The sequence below is a fragment of the Phaseolus vulgaris genome, chromosome 9 (genome assembly GCF_000499845.2).
Source record: "Phaseolus vulgaris cultivar G19833 chromosome 9, P. vulgaris v2.0, whole genome shotgun sequence".
In the NCBI taxonomy this organism is placed as follows: Eukaryota; Viridiplantae; Streptophyta; class Magnoliopsida; order Fabales; family Fabaceae; genus Phaseolus; species Phaseolus vulgaris.
The window spans coordinates 2,766,956-2,787,355 of NC_023751.2; the positions used below are offsets into that span (position 1 = coordinate 2,766,956).

A 20,400-nucleotide genomic window follows, 5' to 3' on the forward strand; every position below is an offset into this window, starting at 1 on the left:
TAACTCTATCTCCTGAATGGATAGGTTTTTTGTTGGTTTGCAGGAAGGAAAATACAAGGCATGTGACAGAAGGAAAGTGCAGTCAATATTGATTCAAATCATTTATATAATATATGAATGATTAACACAAAGGAGAGTAAACCGATATGATAAATTCTGAATTTGGTTTAGTGCAGTAGAAAGATAGAACAAATTGGAAGCTATGTGGCATGTATTATAGGGTGCTTTAATAAAAAATGTATTTTTGTTGGAGTTGTTGTTAGAGGGATGAGATCCATTGTGATGATTATTTTGATGCTTAATATTGGCCAGGAGTATAGAAAGTTGGTAAAAGACTTTTAATATAAAAGGATTGAAACTTCCTGCTGAAGTATCTCATTTATTTAATTTATTTTTTGTTAAGAAAAAAAAACTAATATCTATAAAAAATTTATGTATAAACAAGTTGTAATTTTTAAAAAATTTAATTAGACAAAAATATCTGTTGGCTCGAAGGTCTACTGTAAGACTAAACTAATACCACACTGTGGGGGTTCTCACTCATGCTCTCTAGCCGCGTCACCACGTTGCGGCAGTCACCTAACCACCGCACAGCACGTCTCCGGCTGCCGTGCAAGTATCACCGCCGCAGCGTGACCGGTGTACAGCCATTGCGCAACGCAGGACCGCCACCATGTAACCTCAAATTTTTTTAAAGACAACAAATTATGAGTCATATATGTGAAGTAAGAATATTTTTTTTCTTAAAACACTGGTGGTGTTTAGTAGAAGCATATATTTTAGATTTACGGTAAATATATAACAATAAATAATGAGAAAATAGGTGAAGTTGTAAAACATTTAAATGTAAGTACGAGTAGTCTTACCTAAATTTAGAAAGTTGAACAATATATAAAAAAATATTCATAAATTTATTACTTTAAAAGTTTGGTTTAGAAACGTTGTCATAATTAGTTTATTGATAATGAATGTCTTCTATTTATGTCGAAGAGAACTAATCAAAATAATGATTTTTTGGAGAACTTGATTAGTTCATATGTTTTTGTTTCAACGTCTTAAATTAAGTGTATGAATAACAATTAGTTTGATGATTTTGGTACATGTTAAAGTAAAATAGACACCCAAATTTATCGGTTGTTTTGTCACCATCAACTATTTGGTCCTCCGCGAGATTTATGTGGTTAGTTATTATCAGCATTAATAATATTATTCAAATGCAAGCGTCGGTAAAACTCATTTTTTAATTGAATTTTTATGGATCACATAATCACTTTTAAGAATTTTTGTTATTCATACTCTTATTAATGTTTTAGTTTATTGTTGGTATAAATATATTTTTCTAAAACAGAGAAATAATTTTGTATGAATATCTTATTGTTTTATGTCGTGAGAATATATATTCACAATATTTAGGTATATATATATGATATGATATGTCAGTATAGTTTTACATTGTTCAAGAATCGAGGTCAAGAGTAGTTTATACTTCCTTCCCCTTCAACCTATCAAGACGCTTTTTAAAGACAAAACCGTGACAGAGAACTGATTTTTAAAGTAGACAATACTTCGAATGCGGTGATTGACCCTAATAATGCTGTCCAACGATATATTTAGGAAAAAAAATAATGGAACAAAATATTTAGTAAAAAAGAGTAATAGTCGTCAAGTCTCATACTTGGTTAGTGCATGGAAACTCATTAGTTTCAACAAGAAAAAATGTAAATTATACTTCAGTTATGTTGGGCTTTAGAATTTTCAACGAATGCTTTCTCTAATGTGAATGTGAATTGCGGCTCATTTTATTTCAAATGAATACTCTTTCCAAAAACGTTAAAACTCATTCAGAAGGCTGAAAGTAAAAAAGGTTGTGAGAACATTTTCATGTAAATTGAAAAACCAAGGTTCTGGTATCCAACTCTAAATATGAAACCAGTTTTAAGAAAGTGCAAATGGGAAATTAGAGATGCGAAGAGAGTGGGTAGTACGCGATAATAGTTGAAACTTTGTTCTCATTTTTTCTATCATCAACTTTATTCTCATTTGATCCACGGTGAATAGATATGCCTAAAGTGGGTAGGCTGCACAAAAAAGAAAAGAAAATTAGTAAAAGGGTATGGAATATTAGTAAAACATTCTTTGCTACTTAGGTTGGAAAATGACAGGTACATAAATAGTTTGAATTAGCAACGTATCCGATTTCAGCAGTGGTGCTTGACAAAGACGATACATCCCAAACTTCAAACTACTACCACCTTTTCTTTCCATCATGGACAAAATTAATTACATCGTCATTCATGTTATTGGATACCTAAATTGCAAATTTATCATTAAAAATGTTTAACATGCCTAAATTCCATATTAAAAAAAAACAAACACTCCTTCTATCCACTCCATAAAGTAACACACCCTTTTTTTTTTTTTGGAGATCTCACATCGACTATAGATGAGGACATTTCATTGTATATAAGTGGGTGCAAATCTCACCTATGAGCCGATTTTATGGGGTTGGGTTATGCTTAAAACTCACTTCTTAACATGGTATCAGAGTCATTTTCGAGCTCATCTTAGCGAGAATTTGTTGGCTTTATCAAGCCACCTCTATCGAGCTGTTATCGGACTACCCATAACATAATAAGTGGGGACACCTTATGAGCCGATTTTATAGGGTTGAGTTAGACTTAAAACTCACTTCTTAACATGGTATCAAAGTCATTTTCGAGCCCATCTTAGCGAGAATTTGTTGGGTTTATCAGGTACCTCTATCGAACCGTTATCGGACTACCCATAACATAATAAGTGGAAACACCTTATGAGTCGGTTTTATGAGGTTGAGTTAGGCTTAAAACCCACTTCTTAACATTTTTTCAAAAAAAAAATATTAAGTTCATAACTTACTATAATAAAATAATTAACCACGGTAAACATATCTTTATAAAAGAGGATACGTTGTAAATTTGATTAAGTATTTTTAATTGTGTTACGAAATGTCCCTTTTATGCATTATTACAATGGCGATTGATAGGCAATCGGGCAGGCCCAGTAGCTTTGGTCCTGTATTACATGTAACAACCGCTACAGCTGTTATTATCATTCTTTCAAAAATAATAAAAATATAAAATTTATGATTATCATATATCTTTTTAGTAGGTCCATAACAATTTTTCCACTCATCCATAAACAACACTATAGTTACAATAACACGTAAGAGTGACGTTAAATATATTTTGTTAATCTGCAGTACATGCTTTTATGAAAAGAGGATACTTTTTTTGCAAATAAAGAACTATTTTTCACAGTGATATTAACTATAAAGTTAGTAAACAAAACTTATCCGATATAATACATTATTTGCTGGTTACAATAAAATTTTGGAAATATCATAAAAATGATCGAGTTAGTTTTTAATTGACAGTAACAAATGTGTCCTTTAGAAAAAAAATGATTGGAAGAGTTAAATTATATTCCAGATATTTATGCATTCCTTTGCGCTTTGTTTTCATACCAAGCAATTCACGAATCACGGGCCGGACAGACAACATCCAAAACTTCACGTGACATTCACGTGTTCTTATATAACTCGCAAGTTCTGGGACTCCTAGATTCATACTTTCACCAGGTTTTCAAAATCTTAAACAATTCACAAAAATTAACCTCGTTTTTTTAATACTTCGTGTCTCCAAAATTAAACTAACAGTCATGTCAATTTATATTTTGGTTCATCTAATTATTTTATACGGAGCGTTTTTGTTTAATGTAAAACCTGTTTGTTAATGGTTATGATCATGCGTTTACTTTTTTAGTAAAATGGTGGAGAAGGACAATTATTTTGGGGCGCTGAACTGCGCAGCGGTTTTACACAGTACGAATATATGAAGTTTTTTTAGGTACAGTGCATGATATCACCTTCTCATTATAACAGAAAGAAAAGTTTGAAACCGTTACAGCCTTACCATGATTTGTGTTCGAAAGAGAAACTGGTAAATCAGATTTCTTTTTGTTTGCATCAAAGATATTATAGCATAATTTTTAGCTTTTGAATTAATAGTGTATACATACGCGTTATTAAATTGACTAAACTGTCGTACATATGACGTACTGACATTGTACATTGAGGCCGAAGGTGATTATTATTTAATGAAAGCGTGGAATTCTATTTTTTTAAAGCTGTTAAAATGTTTTACGAAATTGGATTAAAAAAAAGGATTACGTAGGCGCATGAATTATAGAATTTAATAAGTGTAGAAGAAATGTATAGATGGAAATTGGAAAAGGAATATACGGAGAACTAGAAAAGAAAAAGGGATAGGGAAGTGTCAATCAGATTCAAGGAAGAATATGTCTGGAGAGGAGATGAGAGAAGAGAGATGAGAGATGTGATGGAGAAATTGATATGATATGCTGAATGTTATCATGTCATGTGTGGGTGGCATGGCACTCTCATTCTCATCTTTATTTATGAGACACAATCACTATAAAGAGAACCAATGACACCAATTCTCATTCCCCCTCACTTTTGGCTTCTCACTCATTACTCACTCCTTCTTTCCCTCTTCTTCCTCTTTCCTTTCCTTCCCTTCGCTTATACCTAATATTCTTTCCTCTTCTCCTTCACTCCTTCTATATTCATGGAACCTCAACACCACCAATCCCCCACCAAGTCTAGGTTCAGACGCATCTGTGTTTACTGTGGTAGCAGCCCTGGCAGAAGCCCCAGCTACCAGCTCGCTGCTGTTCAACTCGGAAAACAACTGGCAAGTATATATATCAATTAATTGCTATTACTATAAGAAAATATGATATATAAAAAAATTTAAGAAAAATAGATATTTCTTATTCTCTTTGTTTTACATCACTTTTTATCCTCTAAATTACAATCTAATTAAACAGTAATCCATTTATTATAAAATTATATAATTATTAAATTAATTGTATATAATTGAGTATAATATTGTATAATATTAGATACAATAATTACATATAATTTGATAATTTATTATTTTCTTAATAATTATAAACTTAAACACAATTTTTTTCTCACTTGTCTTTATGTTTTATCATATATACTAGACTTTGAAAACACAGGTTTGTATTTTGTTAGACATGATTGCATGTGATATATGAATATGAATGGAATGGTTGAGGGACGTTTGTTGTGAATAAAAATGTATGATATGCGTGCAGGTGGAGAGGAAGATTGACTTGGTTTATGGAGGAGGAAGCATAGGGTTGATGGGTCTAATCTCACAAGTTGTGTATGATGGTGGACGCCACGTGTTAGGGTAAGTCACCGCTCCCTTCTTCTGTCTCTTTCTTGCTGTATTTTTATATATGCTAATGAATCTTCTGGGTGGTACAGGGTCATTCCAAAGACACTTAATGCAAGAGAGGTACAGTACTGTCCACAACTTGCTTATTTTTTGTTTTCGCAATCAGCCTCATAATTCATTGAAAATTCACAAAAGTTGGTTAAATAATGTGGTCAGATCACCGGAGAGAGTGTAGGAGAAGTGAGAGCTGTATCGGGCATGCACCAACGCAAGGCAGAGATGGCCCGACAAGCCGATGCATTCATTGCACTGCCAGGTTTTTCTCTTCTTCTTTCCCCCCATCATATTCATATTCCTATTCTTCTCTTTCTCTTTTCAAAATTCTCTTTTTCTTCCACTTCTATGCATACCTACATATTATTATTATTATTGTTATTGCTTTTCAAACAGTAACATTCTCACCTCCAAAATTATTTCACCCGAGTTTCATTGATTTTTATTCCCATCCAATCATTTTTATTAACTACAAAATTTTACAAACAATTTGTTAGTGAAAAAAAAGGGTTGCATGTATATATATATAAATAAATACGCCCGTCCTATTAATAATTTCTCATCCTCTGTTGACATCCTTTGCGAAATCGAAAGCGTTTCCCAAGATAACTGTTTCTGTAACTGTCAACCGTATGTGTTGTATAATTGAAATCCTTCTGGCGGTGATTCCTATGAAAATCCTAGTATTGGCAGTAATAATAATTCCTCCAAAATTTATGTTCCAACAGGTGGATACGGCACTCTTGAAGAACTATTGGAAATTATAACCTGGGCTCAGTTAGGTATCCACGACAAACCGGTGAGATTTCAAAAAATAACTTTTGTCTAAGATAATAATATTAGGTTTTGCATAGAAAAACCTTTTTTTCCTCGTGAAAGAGTATTTTTTTAGATGGTCACGTCACTTAATACATCAAGCAATTTGTTTAACGAAACGAGGCGTTTATTAATTAGTAATAAACAGGCATTATTGGAGGAAAGAAAAAGACACAATGATGGTGTTTACGGTTCAAACAAGAGAAGTAGTTGATTGATGATTATTTTTGGAAGCTGAATGCTGACTAATGATGAAACAACGTTAAAAGAGAAAAAAAAATGTACTTTAGAAAATAGAAGAATTAAGCTTGATTAAGTAAAAGTTTGAATGAAAACGGGAGAAAAAAAAGTGATGGGAGTGAATTGGTTACAGGTGGGGTTGTTGAACGTGGATGGGTACTACAACTCGCTGCTGGCATTCATGGACAAAGCTGTGGACGAAGGTTTCGTAACACCTGCTGCCCGTCACATTATTGTTTCTGCCCAAACTGCCCAAGACCTCATGTGCAAACTTGAGGTACATGATAATAACAATATTATTATTATTATTTTTTAATAATTGTTATGTTACGGTACATTCCAATAAGCTGTAGAGCCTATGATATATGCACACGTGGGAGAACGTGGTGGGTGGAATCGAATTTATCTGAACCGTTGATTTTTGAGTTTGAACAGGAATATGTCCCCGAGCACTGTGGCGTGGCCCCGAAGCTAAGTTGGGAGATGGAGCAACAGTTAGTTAACACTGCAAAGTCAGATATTTCCCGTTGACTGAAAAAATAGAACAACACTAATGCACCATGAAGAGCCTAGCTAGGTTAATTTTAAATTTAGTGTATAAGTATAACCTCAGCTAAAATCTCCCACAGAATAGGTTTTTAGTTCACCTGTGGATTGGATCTCATCATTTCTAATTTATTTCCCTACGCTTCAACCGTGTAATTTTCTTTCTTCATTGTTTGGCTTTCACGCCTCAGACCACAATGTTTTTTCATTTCTTAGCTACCAACTAATTGTGCATTAGAATTCCACTTGGATGCTAGCTCCAAGAACATATGAATATATAAATATACTATGTGCATTCTGTGTTGTGTTGGTAATTTGTTTTTTTATCGACAAGAAAAAATAAATTAATATGAATCATTTTAGGGATGATTTAATCTTATACATAATCATAATACAATATTTTTTTAAAATTTCTTTTAGCCTACTTAATTCTTATATCTTTAAAATAAAATAACACCCTAATCAAATAAATAAATCTTCATTAGTAAATAAAATCTGGAAACACATAAATAAACATATTTTTTAAGGTGGAGTGATAAACCATTCAGAAATATTTACCTTGACTCAATTAAAGATTTGGTCTTAGGTAACATCTAAATCTGGTTCTGCTTGTTTTACTTATTATGAATTATGTATTGATTTTATGACTTGTATGTTTTCAATTAAGTGAGCTGGTGTCGGTGAATTGTAATGCTGTGAGTTTCAAGTATAAATATAATCCAGCGGTTGTTGAATACGGGTCTTAATGGAAAGATTGTTGTGGATGGAGAAGAATGATGACACGTTGAAATTGGAGAGAAGAAGAATAGCGAGAAAAATAAAAATAAAAATTGGTTGGAATGTTGACGTGAATCACATGATGAGGTTCATTCCACGATGTGATGAGGTTTTTTTTTTATGTGTGGGTTCGAGGACGGGTCCCCATTCTCTCTTTTTTTTCTTTGCCAACTACTCGTTGAGAAAAAAAAAAGACACTTTCTGAGTCTTATTCTAACCAACCTTATGGTCCCTCGCGGATGGACCTATCCACTTGATGAATCAATGAGATAACCCAACCACAGTTACCATCACAACACAAATAATGTGTATGAAATTTATAGTTAAAACTCCTCCCTTCTTCACAAAAGGGAGATCCTATTATTAGCTATAAGGGGAATGGGAAATAGGCACGCACCACCAGTATATTCAAAGGGAGCAAGAGGGTCCCCTTCCCCAAATATCTTTAATACTTTATTCCTTTCATTTTTCAAATATATATAGAGTTGGGGAGTCGAGGTCAATGACAGTTTATATACTTTCTCCTCTTTCAACTCATTGACGTCTTTTCAGGACAAAACTGTGACGGAACACTGACTTTCAAAACAGATAATACCTTGAATACGGTGATTGACCCTAACGATACTGTCCAACGGACTTGAGCAGTTGTTAATATAGGAATTCCTAATAGAATTGTTATTTTTTTTTCAATCATGCATTACGTTTTTATGTTAAATTGTATTTCTATTGTTGTTATATGTATTTATTTATTTTTTAGTTTTTTTTTTTGAGGATGTGATGATTTTAGAGTTTTATCTAAAAGATCCGATGATGTCTCTAACTGAACAATTCTCAAACTAACATTTATTATTTTACTAAAATATTCTGAATAAGTTTGTTGTTTTACATTTATTATTTTAAAAATCATCTTTTAGCCATATTTTAGACTGAAGTGCATCAAAAATTAAACTCATTTTACAATACTTCTTTCCTATGTTTTTCCAAATTACCAATTTGTATTATTTGGAACATAAGCTAAGAAATTGGCACCTTGTGTTCATTTTAGTTTGATTTTTTTTAACCGTACCAGTTTCAGTCGAAATAAAGTTCTAATCCAAAAAGGAACACAAAAATTATAAAGAAGATCACTAAGAAATAACTATAAACAATCTTAAATCATGGTTAAATGATGATGGTTTATATTGTTATTTTTTCTCAACGAGGACACTTTATTCCTTATACAAAACTCACCTTCTTCAAGAATACAAGGTGAATTTTATTTTTTGTCAAACATAGTATCTGGAACCTTTTGGAGACTGTAGCCTCATAATTGAAGCAGCCATTTTGGAGCATAGATGAAGTTATTGTTGATGAATCTTGATAATTGAAGGGCTGAAAGGAAACCTATTATTGGCCGTACTGAATGGACAACATACAAGGTGCCTCGTGTACAAGTAGAAGGGAAGGATAAGTAGAGTGGTACATGCTACAACTTAGTGATGGTAGAACATGTTTCTCTATAAAAGGTTTTAAAACAAGAAAGATTATAAAGAAAAATCAAATACCTTTTTTATATATTAAAATTAAATTTTTTTATCCTCTATGAAAATTAACTTATACACAGGTTAAAAACTATTTTTTTTAAAAAAAACAAGTATATAAAAGAGTTTGTACAAATTAATTTATGAAGATCTTTTTAATTTTTTTTTATAGAAATATTCATGGAGAGTTTTTCCCAAAAAAAAAAAAAATAGTAGGTTAATTAATTAATTTGAATGAGTTAACTATAAACTATTGGAATTAGCATATAAGAATTGAAGATGTATTATGTACTATAAGAAAATCATGAAATAAAAACCAATTTTAGAGAAAAAAAACAATTAGTTGCTATAGTGACTAAATTACTTACCATATTAGAAACTAAAAAATATTTTTGTTTCTAAATTAGTTTCTATTATTGTTAAATAGTTTTTAAATTGTTATCTAATTAGTTATCAGGTTTTAACTATCAATTATTTAGATTCTAAATTTGGTAGAGAAACTTTGGTTGCTAATTAGATACCAATTTAAAAACCATTTAACAATAATAAAAATTAATTTAGAAACCAAAAATATATTTAGTTCCTAAAATGGTATTTAATTTAGTTACTATAGTAACTAATTATTTTTTTAATCTAAAATTAGTTTCTATTTGATGATTTTCTTGTATTAATGAGTGATATAAATTATTTGTGACGGTGATTAAGTGAGTCAAGTTAGAATTGAATCCTGAACTTTAGGTTGTCATGTTATGTTTTTCTTTTATGTAGAAACATTTACACCGAATAATAAGCGTTATAAATTTTGACCAAGTAATAGTCTATCATATATAAGTCAAGATTAAGAGTTGAATTTGCAGGAAAAACAAAAGTTAAGAAAGAGATTATTGTAGTGACATGAATAGTCCCGTCTTCAACTTATAAGTTTTATGTAAGTTTGTTTTAGTAATAGTGTCTAACTGTGAACTTGAGATGAAGCAGCAGCGCTTGCTCTTTATACATAGGATGCTCTCTAATTACTCTTGTCGGTGCCATGATCTATGTGTCTGAGTATGGTGTTTATTGAACACAATAACAAATGATATCGTCATTTTCATGTTGGGTGAAGGATGCTACATGTTCTTTACTGAGTTAATTGTGAACTTAGTCCTTGAGAGGTGTTAAGGAGGGATGCATGTAAAGTGGTTAATATTAAATTGGTGAGTGTTTTGTGGTGTAGTGTGACACGTCTTAAAAAAAGGTAATGAAATACGTTGGGTATAAAGTCAGGATCAATTGGATTGGGCTGACTAGACACATGTTTAATGGGCGGCGTTTAATCATTGTGTTTCTTTTATAATATGTATTTAAAGAGATCATTGTACTTATAAGGATAGAATGAAAACTTAATTGTTGTCCGTGTGTATGTAAGTTATAATTGGCAACCGAACCACTTAAATCTTGTGTCGTTTGCAGTTGATTAATGATTGTGTGTTGTTTTCGCAATGCGTTTTTTCCATCAAAATCATCATAGAAGAAGGAAAAAATAAAAAAGACACAAATTTTGAAACACTAAATCTGAAAGAGAAAGGTATACAGATGAGGAAAGTAACCAGCATGATTATAATGATAGGAGAGGGTGCAATAATTTATGGGGTGGAGGGAAGCAGAAGGAGTGCATGAGCACGTGGACGTTGCATTTGGGTACTAGAATAAATGGGAACTGGTCACGTTGCGATTCTTTCTTTTTTGGACAAAAGGTGGCGTGGCAGTGGAATGAATGGGGAACTAAGAAGGAAGGGGATGAGTATGGAAAGGAAATTAAAAAAAAAAAAAACCTTTTGCCCTACCTTTCCATTACTTTCTCTTTTTCAGTATTGGATAAGCATCACCTTCCTTCGTAAAATCTTCAATGCCGGTGGGAATCACGTCTTCCTACTCTTTATTTGCGTGCATTCGTCATTCCTCTTTCCTTTTTATTTTATGCTGGTCAAAAAGATTAAAGAGAAACCAAAAGAAAGTGATTTTAACATTCATCAACTCTTGTTTAAGTTGTGCTGATACCTAGCTTACGTAATGCCCCACCAAAAATCAACGTTTAGCTTTTCCTTACTTTTCACTAAATAATGTGTATTCGGGCTTGAAACTTGGCTTTCGTTTTCGCATGTTACTTTCCTATTTTCGCAGCAAGTTTTAGCGTCAAACAGAGTCGACATTGGGAATATTAATGCAATGGGTATACAGAAAGCATGTTTGAATGTAGGTAGCCTCTGAATTCTGTGAAAGGAAACAAAATCATTGGCGTTTTGAAAGTATGGCGACCATTGAACTTCTTGGCTAAACATGAAACTTTCTGCCACGGCAATTCCTGTTGAACCCAAAAGTAAACATTCTCGTCTGCTTCTCCCTTTATTCATTCAAATCAGAAGCTACTAGCTTACATTTTTGTTTCCATCTCACTTTTTCTTCACCATCTTAACGTCCGCTTCAACTTCATCTGACGCCACCATTGTCTTTTTCATCATTTCTTTGCTTTGAAAAACCACAACAATCCACCTCTTTCCCATTCTATAAGATTGACTATTGACCCTATAAGCAGCGTTGGAATATTAATTAAAGTTATTCAACATTTAAAAATTACAACTGTGGCTAATTCAAATGAGAGTCTTCGTATTTGTGATTTTGATAGTAAATAGTTTGCTAGGAATAGTATATTAAAGAATGTAATTTTTATTTATTTCACTTGAATATATAATTACAATGTTATAATATATGAATGATTGAATCTCAAATTCTTTTAATGCTTTCACCTTCAATTTTTTTGTTTTTTCATTTATCTATAAGGCTATCTTTATTTAACATATTCTGTTAATTGAGGTGTATAGTATTAGTGTTTATTTCAAAATGATCAAGTTGTGTATTGGTAGAGACAAATGGGAAAAGGGAAGTATAATCCAACCATTTATTGTATTTGAAATACTTGTTGATTTCATCCACCACCCTCATTAAATGCGACCTCCATATAGTTTATACATATTTTATCATCAGTAGTAAGAGGTTATCCAATTTGAATTTGAACGTGAGGTGATGTGTAAGTTAGTAGTATTATTTTCTTCCTATTAGGATGATGTACAACGTTAGGACTAGGTAGTGGAAGATGCCAACAAAATGTACCATGTCGAGAGTTGGTGTGCTGGTACTACAGAATGAAACAAAAGATGAACAATAAGATGAGAGTGTAATGATACGAATAATAGTAATAATAAATTTTTGAAAATGTGGTCTACAAACAACTACAAGAAAATAGCTCCACACCTGCTGAGCTAATAATGCCAAAGCAAACTACACCCGTACATATTCACCATAAACCTATCGAAACCTCGTGGTTTACACTCATACAATCAAGCATATCATTACAATATTATGTTTCATGCTTTTAACAACACTTTCCATTTGTCAGGATCGGGAAATGAATAAAGCTACAAAAAACACAAACCTATCTCAAGAAGTGCAATTGAGGAGCTTAGGTAAAGGATTGAACAACAGAAGACGTGGTGACTAAACTTGATAGGAGACCGACTATGACAGCACTGTTGTACGTGCTTGGTTCTGTTTGCATGGAATTGTTCCTGGAATCAATGAAAGTCTCATTCAAGAAGGGTCCACCAACAAGTGCTCCAGTAGCTACATTGGGATTTGGATCAGATGAGTCAAGCCACTTGAAACCATCCTTGCAGCCAGTTTTTGCATCAGCAGGAATTGAAGCACCCCTATGATGCACAAATTGCGGGAATTTATCTCCGTAGCCCACCAGAAAACTCATATCCATAGGATTCTTGCCCAATACGTAATCAGCCTAAAAGTATTACATAAATTTTATATTTGAGCATGGATCACTTCAAACAAATATTGTGTGCAAATAATAATGCATGCATACCTGAGATTTGGCGAAGTCTCGAAGATCTGATGGGGTATAGGAATCTGAATCACATTTTAGTTTTGGTGTCTGTGATGTTAGCATATAGTCACTGTAAACAACAGCTAAGAATGCAGATGCAACAGGTTGTTGCAAAGAGTTCCATTGGCTCACCCATATAAGACCCTCTGTATTATAGAAAAGTAAGAATTTAATTGCAGCACATATAGCATAGAATTATTAATCTAAAAATGAATTTCAAACGTTTGAATTTCAAAAATACTTTTAGCCAGGAGCAATGATTATCATATGATAGGCCAAATCTATTCAACCAGTTATAATCTTATTACAGGGAAACCCTGTAACCCTAAACCTGGTGTTCGTACTAAAATCTGGCATAAAAAGCAGATTATTTCTATCTTTATTCAGAAATCAGTGTGTTTATTTCTTGAGAACAACAACTTTAGAGTGGAAGCATCGGAAAAGCATGTAGAGGAAATGAATGTCAAGGAGATGTTAAGAGCCAATTCTCACCACAATGATTATGGACAAAAAATGGGAGATGAAATCCAAGACATTCACAGATTTTATAGGAATGAGAGAAAGGCTTGGCAGTTTGGATACCATTACACCATTGTAGAAGGATTTGGATTAGGAAAAAGAGCCAATTAATAGAGAATAGCGTGCAGGAAGTTAGAACTAGTCAACCAATGATCAAGGGCTTTTCAACACTCACTCATAGAGCCTTATGGGGATTCAGTTTATTTAATTAAAAATGCAGTACAAAAAGTACAAGTACCCACTTTCGATGGGCAAGATTCAATTGGATGGCTGGTCAGCATGTAAAAGTGTTTCGAACATGAATATTGTTCGAATTCTTTTTGCTTTGGCAGCTCATTTTGGTTGGGACTAACATCACTTGAATGGTGATGAATGTCTTCTTTCATGGAACTTTAGAAAAATTATACATGGAAATTCCTCTAGGATTTGAGACCCGTAGTGAAAGGAATAAGGTATGTCTCCTAAATAAGGCCTTATATGGTCTTAAGCAATCTTCAAAAGCATGGTTTGGGAGATCTACGAAAGCATTAGTTTCCTTAAGATACAAGCACACTTAAGGAAATCATACTTTATTCATAAAGTACTTTGTGATAGGTAAACTCACATCATTACTGTTGGTCAATGTGGATAATAAAATTATTGTAGGAGATGATGAAATTATTAAAAAATGGTTTTAAAGGAAAAATTGGCGGTTCAATTTGAAATAAAAGACCTGGAAAAACACAAATAGTTCCTTGATTTCTTATTCCAGAAAGGTGAGTTTCATCTCTCAAAGAAAATATGTACTTAATCTCCTCCTCAAAGAAACAAGTAAGTTTTGATGTGAACCTCAGGAGTTCTAATTAAAGTAAAGCATAAAATTGGAAGTGAAATAGTCTTCCTATAGAAAAGACCCACTATAAAAGATTGGTAGAACAATTTATTTATCCATCACACACGATACCAGACATTGTTTATGTAGTTACTGTGATAAGTTAGTTTGCATGATCCAAGAGAAAGATAAATGTAAGTGATTGACAAAATTAAAAAGTACTTAAATTCAAGACCAAAAGAGGAGCTATCGTTCAGGAAAGAAGACACTTCGACCCTGAAGATAGATACTAATGCAGATTATGCATATTTTATTATTGACAGAAAATATATTTTTGAGTATGGTATGTTTCTAGGAGGAAGTTTGGTAGCTTGGAGGAGCAAAAATTAGGATGGAATATTTCATTCTAGTGCACAAGTTGAATTTCGAACCCTTACTCAAAGATCTGTGAAGGACCCTAGATGAAAATCATACTAGATAACCTTCTAAACAGAGCTTGACATCTCTATGCAATTGTACAATGATGACAAATCATCTCTGAGCATTGCCCATAATCCAATATAACATGATAGGGTCAAACATATTACAATTGATAGATACTTCATCAAAGATAATTTTGACAAAGGTTTCGCGATTATAACCTATTTCCCTATAGAACTTCATATGACGGACACTTTCACTAGGGGTTTCCTTAGGGAAGATTCTAGAATCTTGTAGGCAAGTTGGAAATAATCAATATTCACTTACCAACTTGAAGGGGAATCTTATAAATAGCAGATTATCATGATGAAAATATTCTCAATATCTCCATAGTGATTTGGACAAAATAGTTTTAGAATCTTCCTATTCATTTCAACATACTTTTATTTTCTTATTTTAAAGAGTTTGATTGTTACAAATAGAGGTGATGAGAATGTTATAGGTATGATTGTTATCAATAAAATAAATTTTTATTTCCTTACATAGTTCAAGTGTTTTGCTTGTAGTAAATTGTTTAAATTGTGGCACTAGCTTTTACCTAATCAAAAGAATGTTAAAAGGAGGGGAAAGGTAATTTTCCATGTGGCCAACCATTTGGATCACTTTACTGATGTCTTGAAAGGAAGTCACGTGTGATAACTTAGGGGAAGATGATGATGTGGAAGAACAAGAAGAATCCAAAGGGATTGGAATTGATGAAACCAAATTGAAATGTTGATCAGCAAGGAACAGTTTCCCTATTTCTGCCTTGAGGACAGGGCTGATATTGTATTAGGAGGCATTTGATAGGTTAAAATTAAACGTATTTTATATTGGGAAGTTATATTTATAATAATTTTAGATTAGGTAATTACAGATTATGATGCAACAGTTAATGTGATATAGAGTTGTGTTGTAGATTGGTAAAAGGGAATTAAGGCGTAAAATTGTAATTTCATGTGTTTCTGTGAAGGAAACCCTATGTTTGTACTCAAACCAGGCCTAAAAACATTATTTCTATCTAAATTCAGAATTCAGTGTGTTTATTTCTTGACTCCAACATCACAGGCCATGAAAAATAGCCTACATGTCCATTATTAGAAATCTGCTTATAATTTAATTTAGTTAATCAGAAACTCTCTAGCAGTGAGCCTTGGGTAAGCGGTACTGTTGCATCTTCAAAACCATGATGCATTCTAATTTAAGTTCTAACATTGCAAACAGCCTGGCTGTTCATGGTGTAAGGTTGCAAACATTTGACTCATTCTAGATCCCTCAAGTAGAAGACTAGTGCATTGGGCACTGGGCATTTAACTAATGTAGATGTCAAGATGCGAAAATGGATACGTGGCTGGGAAAAAAGAAATGTATGATTATAGGCATACGTATCCAATCATAGAGCATTCAAGAAGAATATTACCATCTGTTCTGCTTTTTGTGGCTGTTGGAGAATCCGGAAGAAGGCCACACATTACAGCCTCTGCTGTTTTCCTGTAACTTTGGAGACCAGAGCCATACGAATTTGAAATGTCCTTTGCCTTAAAAAAGCTTAATCTAGATAACAAAACCTGCACAAACAAGATTCAATTATTAAAGAAAATATATGTGAATAGCAAAAGTCAGCTTTGTACAGTAATATTATAATTATTATAACTAGAATCTTGATCTGAAAACTTGAATACCACAAGACTCTTAATTTAGCTCAACTCTGTTCGTAAGACAGAAATTTAAGCTGGTCATTGTCTTTTCTACATGATGGGGTAAGTAGGTTGCAATAAAATCTGAAAAGCCCTTCTCTATAGCAACACACTCATAACGCTAATGGTTGTCCTTCCCAGTTAATCAAATCACAAATTGGAAACTGGAAAAAAAGATTGAGCTTTTTCTAGTGAGTTCTACTGAGCTGTATGAAGATTTTGTGTGAAATTTGACATGCTCAAACAGTATTGGTTGAATAACAATGTATAAAAAAACAGAGGGAGCTTGATAGAAATCACTTGAGGAGTTTGTTATTCAGTTTTTTGGCAACACCAATTTGTACTATCTATCATTATCCTTCATTTATACCTGAGTTCCAGCAAGCTTGTTATCCCAACTGAACCAGGTTGGGCTTCCCCAATCAGCATAGTCTTCTCCATCTTGGCCAGTCACAAACTCAAGGTAAGAATCATCACCCGTAGCATGATAGAGCCAGCTAGCAGCCCATAAAAGCTCATCGCCATATCCAGTTGAGTTATAATATGTCTGGACTTCAGGTATACTCTCACTATAATATCCCCTATTTTTGTCAGCAAAAGTAAACAACTGTTTTGCATGCTTGAGGAGTGTGCTTGAATACGCAGAATCAGTCTTTTTAAATACCAAAGATGCTGAGGCCATGGCAGCTGCAGTTTCAGCTGCAATGTCTGATCCAGGATAAGATTCATTCACTTGTATGAGTGGTCGAGCCTCAGTCATGTCTTCTGGCCTTTCCCAACACTTGTGATCTGCAACAGGATCACCCACCTGCAAATGGTGATTTTAATACATCAAACAAGTTAGAAAATGTTAACCTAAAAATAGGTTGTTAAAGGCTTAATAGTCCTAATACACACACAAATTAAGTGGCTGAACATGAAAAGGAAAAGAGGAGTAATGACAGTTATTCAATCGTCGAATACACGTACAACAAAGAAATGGAGTCATAAAAATCTAAAATTGATAGCCTGCCCTGTACAAAATCCCTTATCCAATTTCATGGCCTGTCATAGGATTAATACCACAAGCATACCGATAACCTTACAAATAGAAAGGCGATTCTGGAAGAACAACAATGTAGATTTGATTTTAAATTGAATTACTGTGAATGCAGCAGTTTTTCTCTCTAAGGAAACAATATGTTGCATCACCATCAGAACTAATAAATATTTTACACTTCTAGTTACAACATTTAATCGTTTTTCAAACAGATGGCACAACATAGCTAACTTATTGTGTAAATCCCCAGCACTGAATGTATCAAAGTCAAATGTTATACCAAGTAAGGATAAAAATAAAACAAATCCTATAGTTTTACCACGCAGAACACTCTAAGAATCACGGAGTACCCACACAGAGAAGGCAATAAATTTATGCATTCACATCTTGCACAGCAAGGTGGCATCAAACCAAAGTTGTAAAAGACATAAACCTGAATGTAAAGAACATTCGCAGAAGGGTGAGCACTGATGAGATAATCTGTGACCCACTTGAGCGAATCTTGAGCCGAGACTAACTGGCCAACGTGATCCATTTGATCTCCATATTCCAGAATGGCCCAAGACAACACCGTCGCCGTAAAAGCCATCGGAAAACCAAATTTTATGTGATCCCCAGCATCATACATTCCCTTTGTGAGATCCAGCTTCGCTTGGCTCCCATCCTTAAGACCCGAATCCCCTCTCCAAGGTATTTTGTTGTTGACTAACTTCCCAGCTGCATGACACGAGGAAACACCATTGTTAACCAACACCAACAACACTTATAAAATAATGGCTAATAGAAACTAAAGAGTCAAATAGATTAATAATGTGGCATTAGCATACCATTGTTGCCTTAATTAATATACATTAAGAACCACATTGTGAAATATTGAAATGAAAAAAAAAAAACAGGAAAAAGGCATAAAAGAGGTGATAGAATGAAATACATTTTTGAATATCGAAGAATTGCAATGAGGTTTTTAGTGCAGTGGCGTATTTCTGATCAACGGCGCCAGGAGGACCGGGAACCGGAGCGGCTTTGTCGGAACCAGAGTGACCGAATTTCTTCTTAACGGTGTAAACAACAGCACCGACGACGATAGCCAGAATGACAAACGCGATGAACCAACCGCAACACCCTCCTTTGGACTTCGATTTTTCTCCCATCTTTTATCATTAATGTTATTCAAATTGCAAAATGTGCTTCACCACACAGCTCGTGGCCTCGATCTGCGTATTATAATCAAACCCCAACGCGACGCATTGCTGTCGCTCACGGTATCACTTTCTAAACGCCATGCCTCCTCGCTCTTACAATGACAACCGCTATCTTTAGAATGAGGTTCGGTTTCGGACAGAACAACACCAACAACCAGGTTTACTGTTTCCGTATGTGTGGAACCGTATACGGTGAGAGTTAAGAAAATGGTAGCGACGGCGAAGAGTGTTGTTCTCGCGGGAGAAAAAAAAAATTGGCAGTGATTGGGTGTTAGGTTGGGTACCATTGGCCTTGTGTGACTTTTGTCTTTTTTGTTTGGTAAATGACGAGGATGTCGGTGGGAGTGAGGGTATAATGGTAAAAAGATGGAGTCAACATGTGAGTGATGTGATGCCAGCTGCGTCGGTGAGGTTTTGTTGTCTGTTATTGAATTGAACGGCGAGATGCGGGTTGGTGTGGAATGAGAGGGGCCCTCCATCTTAAGCAACCACCCTCCACCGTTCCTTTTACTTCAACTTCAATCAAGGATTGATGCCTTTCTAAGTGACCGTCACCATTTTAACCTTTCCAATTTTTAGTTTCATTTCAAATCTTTTTGCAGTAGGAAACTCAACATGTTATTGGTTTGTAAATGAGTTTCTGGTTAATATTTCAAGAACATATTTGCTAGATATATATCTTAATCAAAAGGAAGGACGGTAAACACTCCTTCATTTATGATGTTACGCACATACCAAATGAAAACCAACTTGTCTAAATCTAGGACAATTATTAAAGAAGTGTTTTGTAGTTAACATAGATGAAAATGTGCTTAAGGCGTTTGACAAAAAGAGAATTTTAGTGCTTAAGGTTTATTTGTCTCGTAATAAGACATTTAAAGTGAGAATTAATCAATAAAGCATGAGTGTTTAACTATTATAATGTGCAAAGATGACTGATTTTGATATCATAAATTTAGTAATTTAAATTTAAAAATCTAAATTTGTTGAATAAATATAAAATGGTTTATACAATTTGTACCGGCCAGGTCATCGGGTGTGATGACGTGTCTAGCACGTGACCACGTGAGGCGGGTTTAGCAGAGCACGTGGCTAAAGAAGGGCGAGTGGTTCAGAAGCTAGTGTAGTCGCCGTTTGTGGAAGCGGTGTGCTACAACGTACATGATCGGATGTTGCCAAGATCGTATAACGTCGACGTGTTGACGATGGGAGATTAGGTGATCTGACGCTGCCGCGAGGAGCACATTGCCGGATATCCCAGTAAGCTCAGTTGAAGTTGATGAAGGCTCAGAAGTGTAAGTTCAAGTGTACAATTCCAGTGAGGCGATTGTTGCGCCAGCATAGGGCGTGAAGGGCGTGTGGGTTGAAAGGGACAACTTGCCTATCAGCGACAGGATTCCCAGAGTGGACATTCGTTGGTAACAAGGTCTCCTCAGCCCAAGAACATTCATGGCGCAGTGATAAGAAGGGCCGCCACCTTGCCTGGTCAGGTGGTGTTCTAAGGCACATTGCGTGTTAG

General features: G+C 34.0%; 2 protein-coding genes across 2 annotated transcripts; one reads left to right on the forward strand and one right to left on the reverse strand.

Annotated features, from left to right (window-relative positions):
* Positions 1-4,199: 4,199 nt before the first annotated feature.
* Positions 4,200-7,237, forward strand: LOC137822096 (probable cytokinin riboside 5'-monophosphate phosphoribohydrolase LOGL10). The gene is made up of 7 exons (XM_068627001.1): positions 4,200-4,751; positions 5,182-5,279; positions 5,357-5,387; positions 5,484-5,583; positions 6,050-6,120; positions 6,511-6,654; positions 6,813-7,237. Exons 1-7 carry the CDS (start codon positions 4,626-4,628, stop codon positions 6,906-6,908), a joined length of 666 nt encoding a protein of 221 aa, XP_068483102.1. The 5' UTR covers positions 4,200-4,625; the 3' UTR covers positions 6,909-7,237.
* A 5,201-nt stretch (positions 7,238-12,438) lies between these two features.
* Positions 12,439-19,179, reverse strand: LOC137822097 (endoglucanase 10-like). Its single transcript, XM_068627002.1, has 6 exons — positions 18,611-19,179; positions 18,113-18,396; positions 17,011-17,448; positions 16,364-16,511; positions 13,134-13,300; positions 12,439-13,052 (listed from the first exon to the last, which is right to left on the reverse strand). Exons 1-6 carry the CDS (start codon positions 18,828-18,830, stop codon positions 12,720-12,722), a joined length of 1,590 nt encoding a protein of 529 aa, XP_068483103.1. The 5' UTR covers positions 18,831-19,179; the 3' UTR covers positions 12,439-12,719.
* Positions 19,180-20,400: the final 1,221 nt, after the last annotated feature.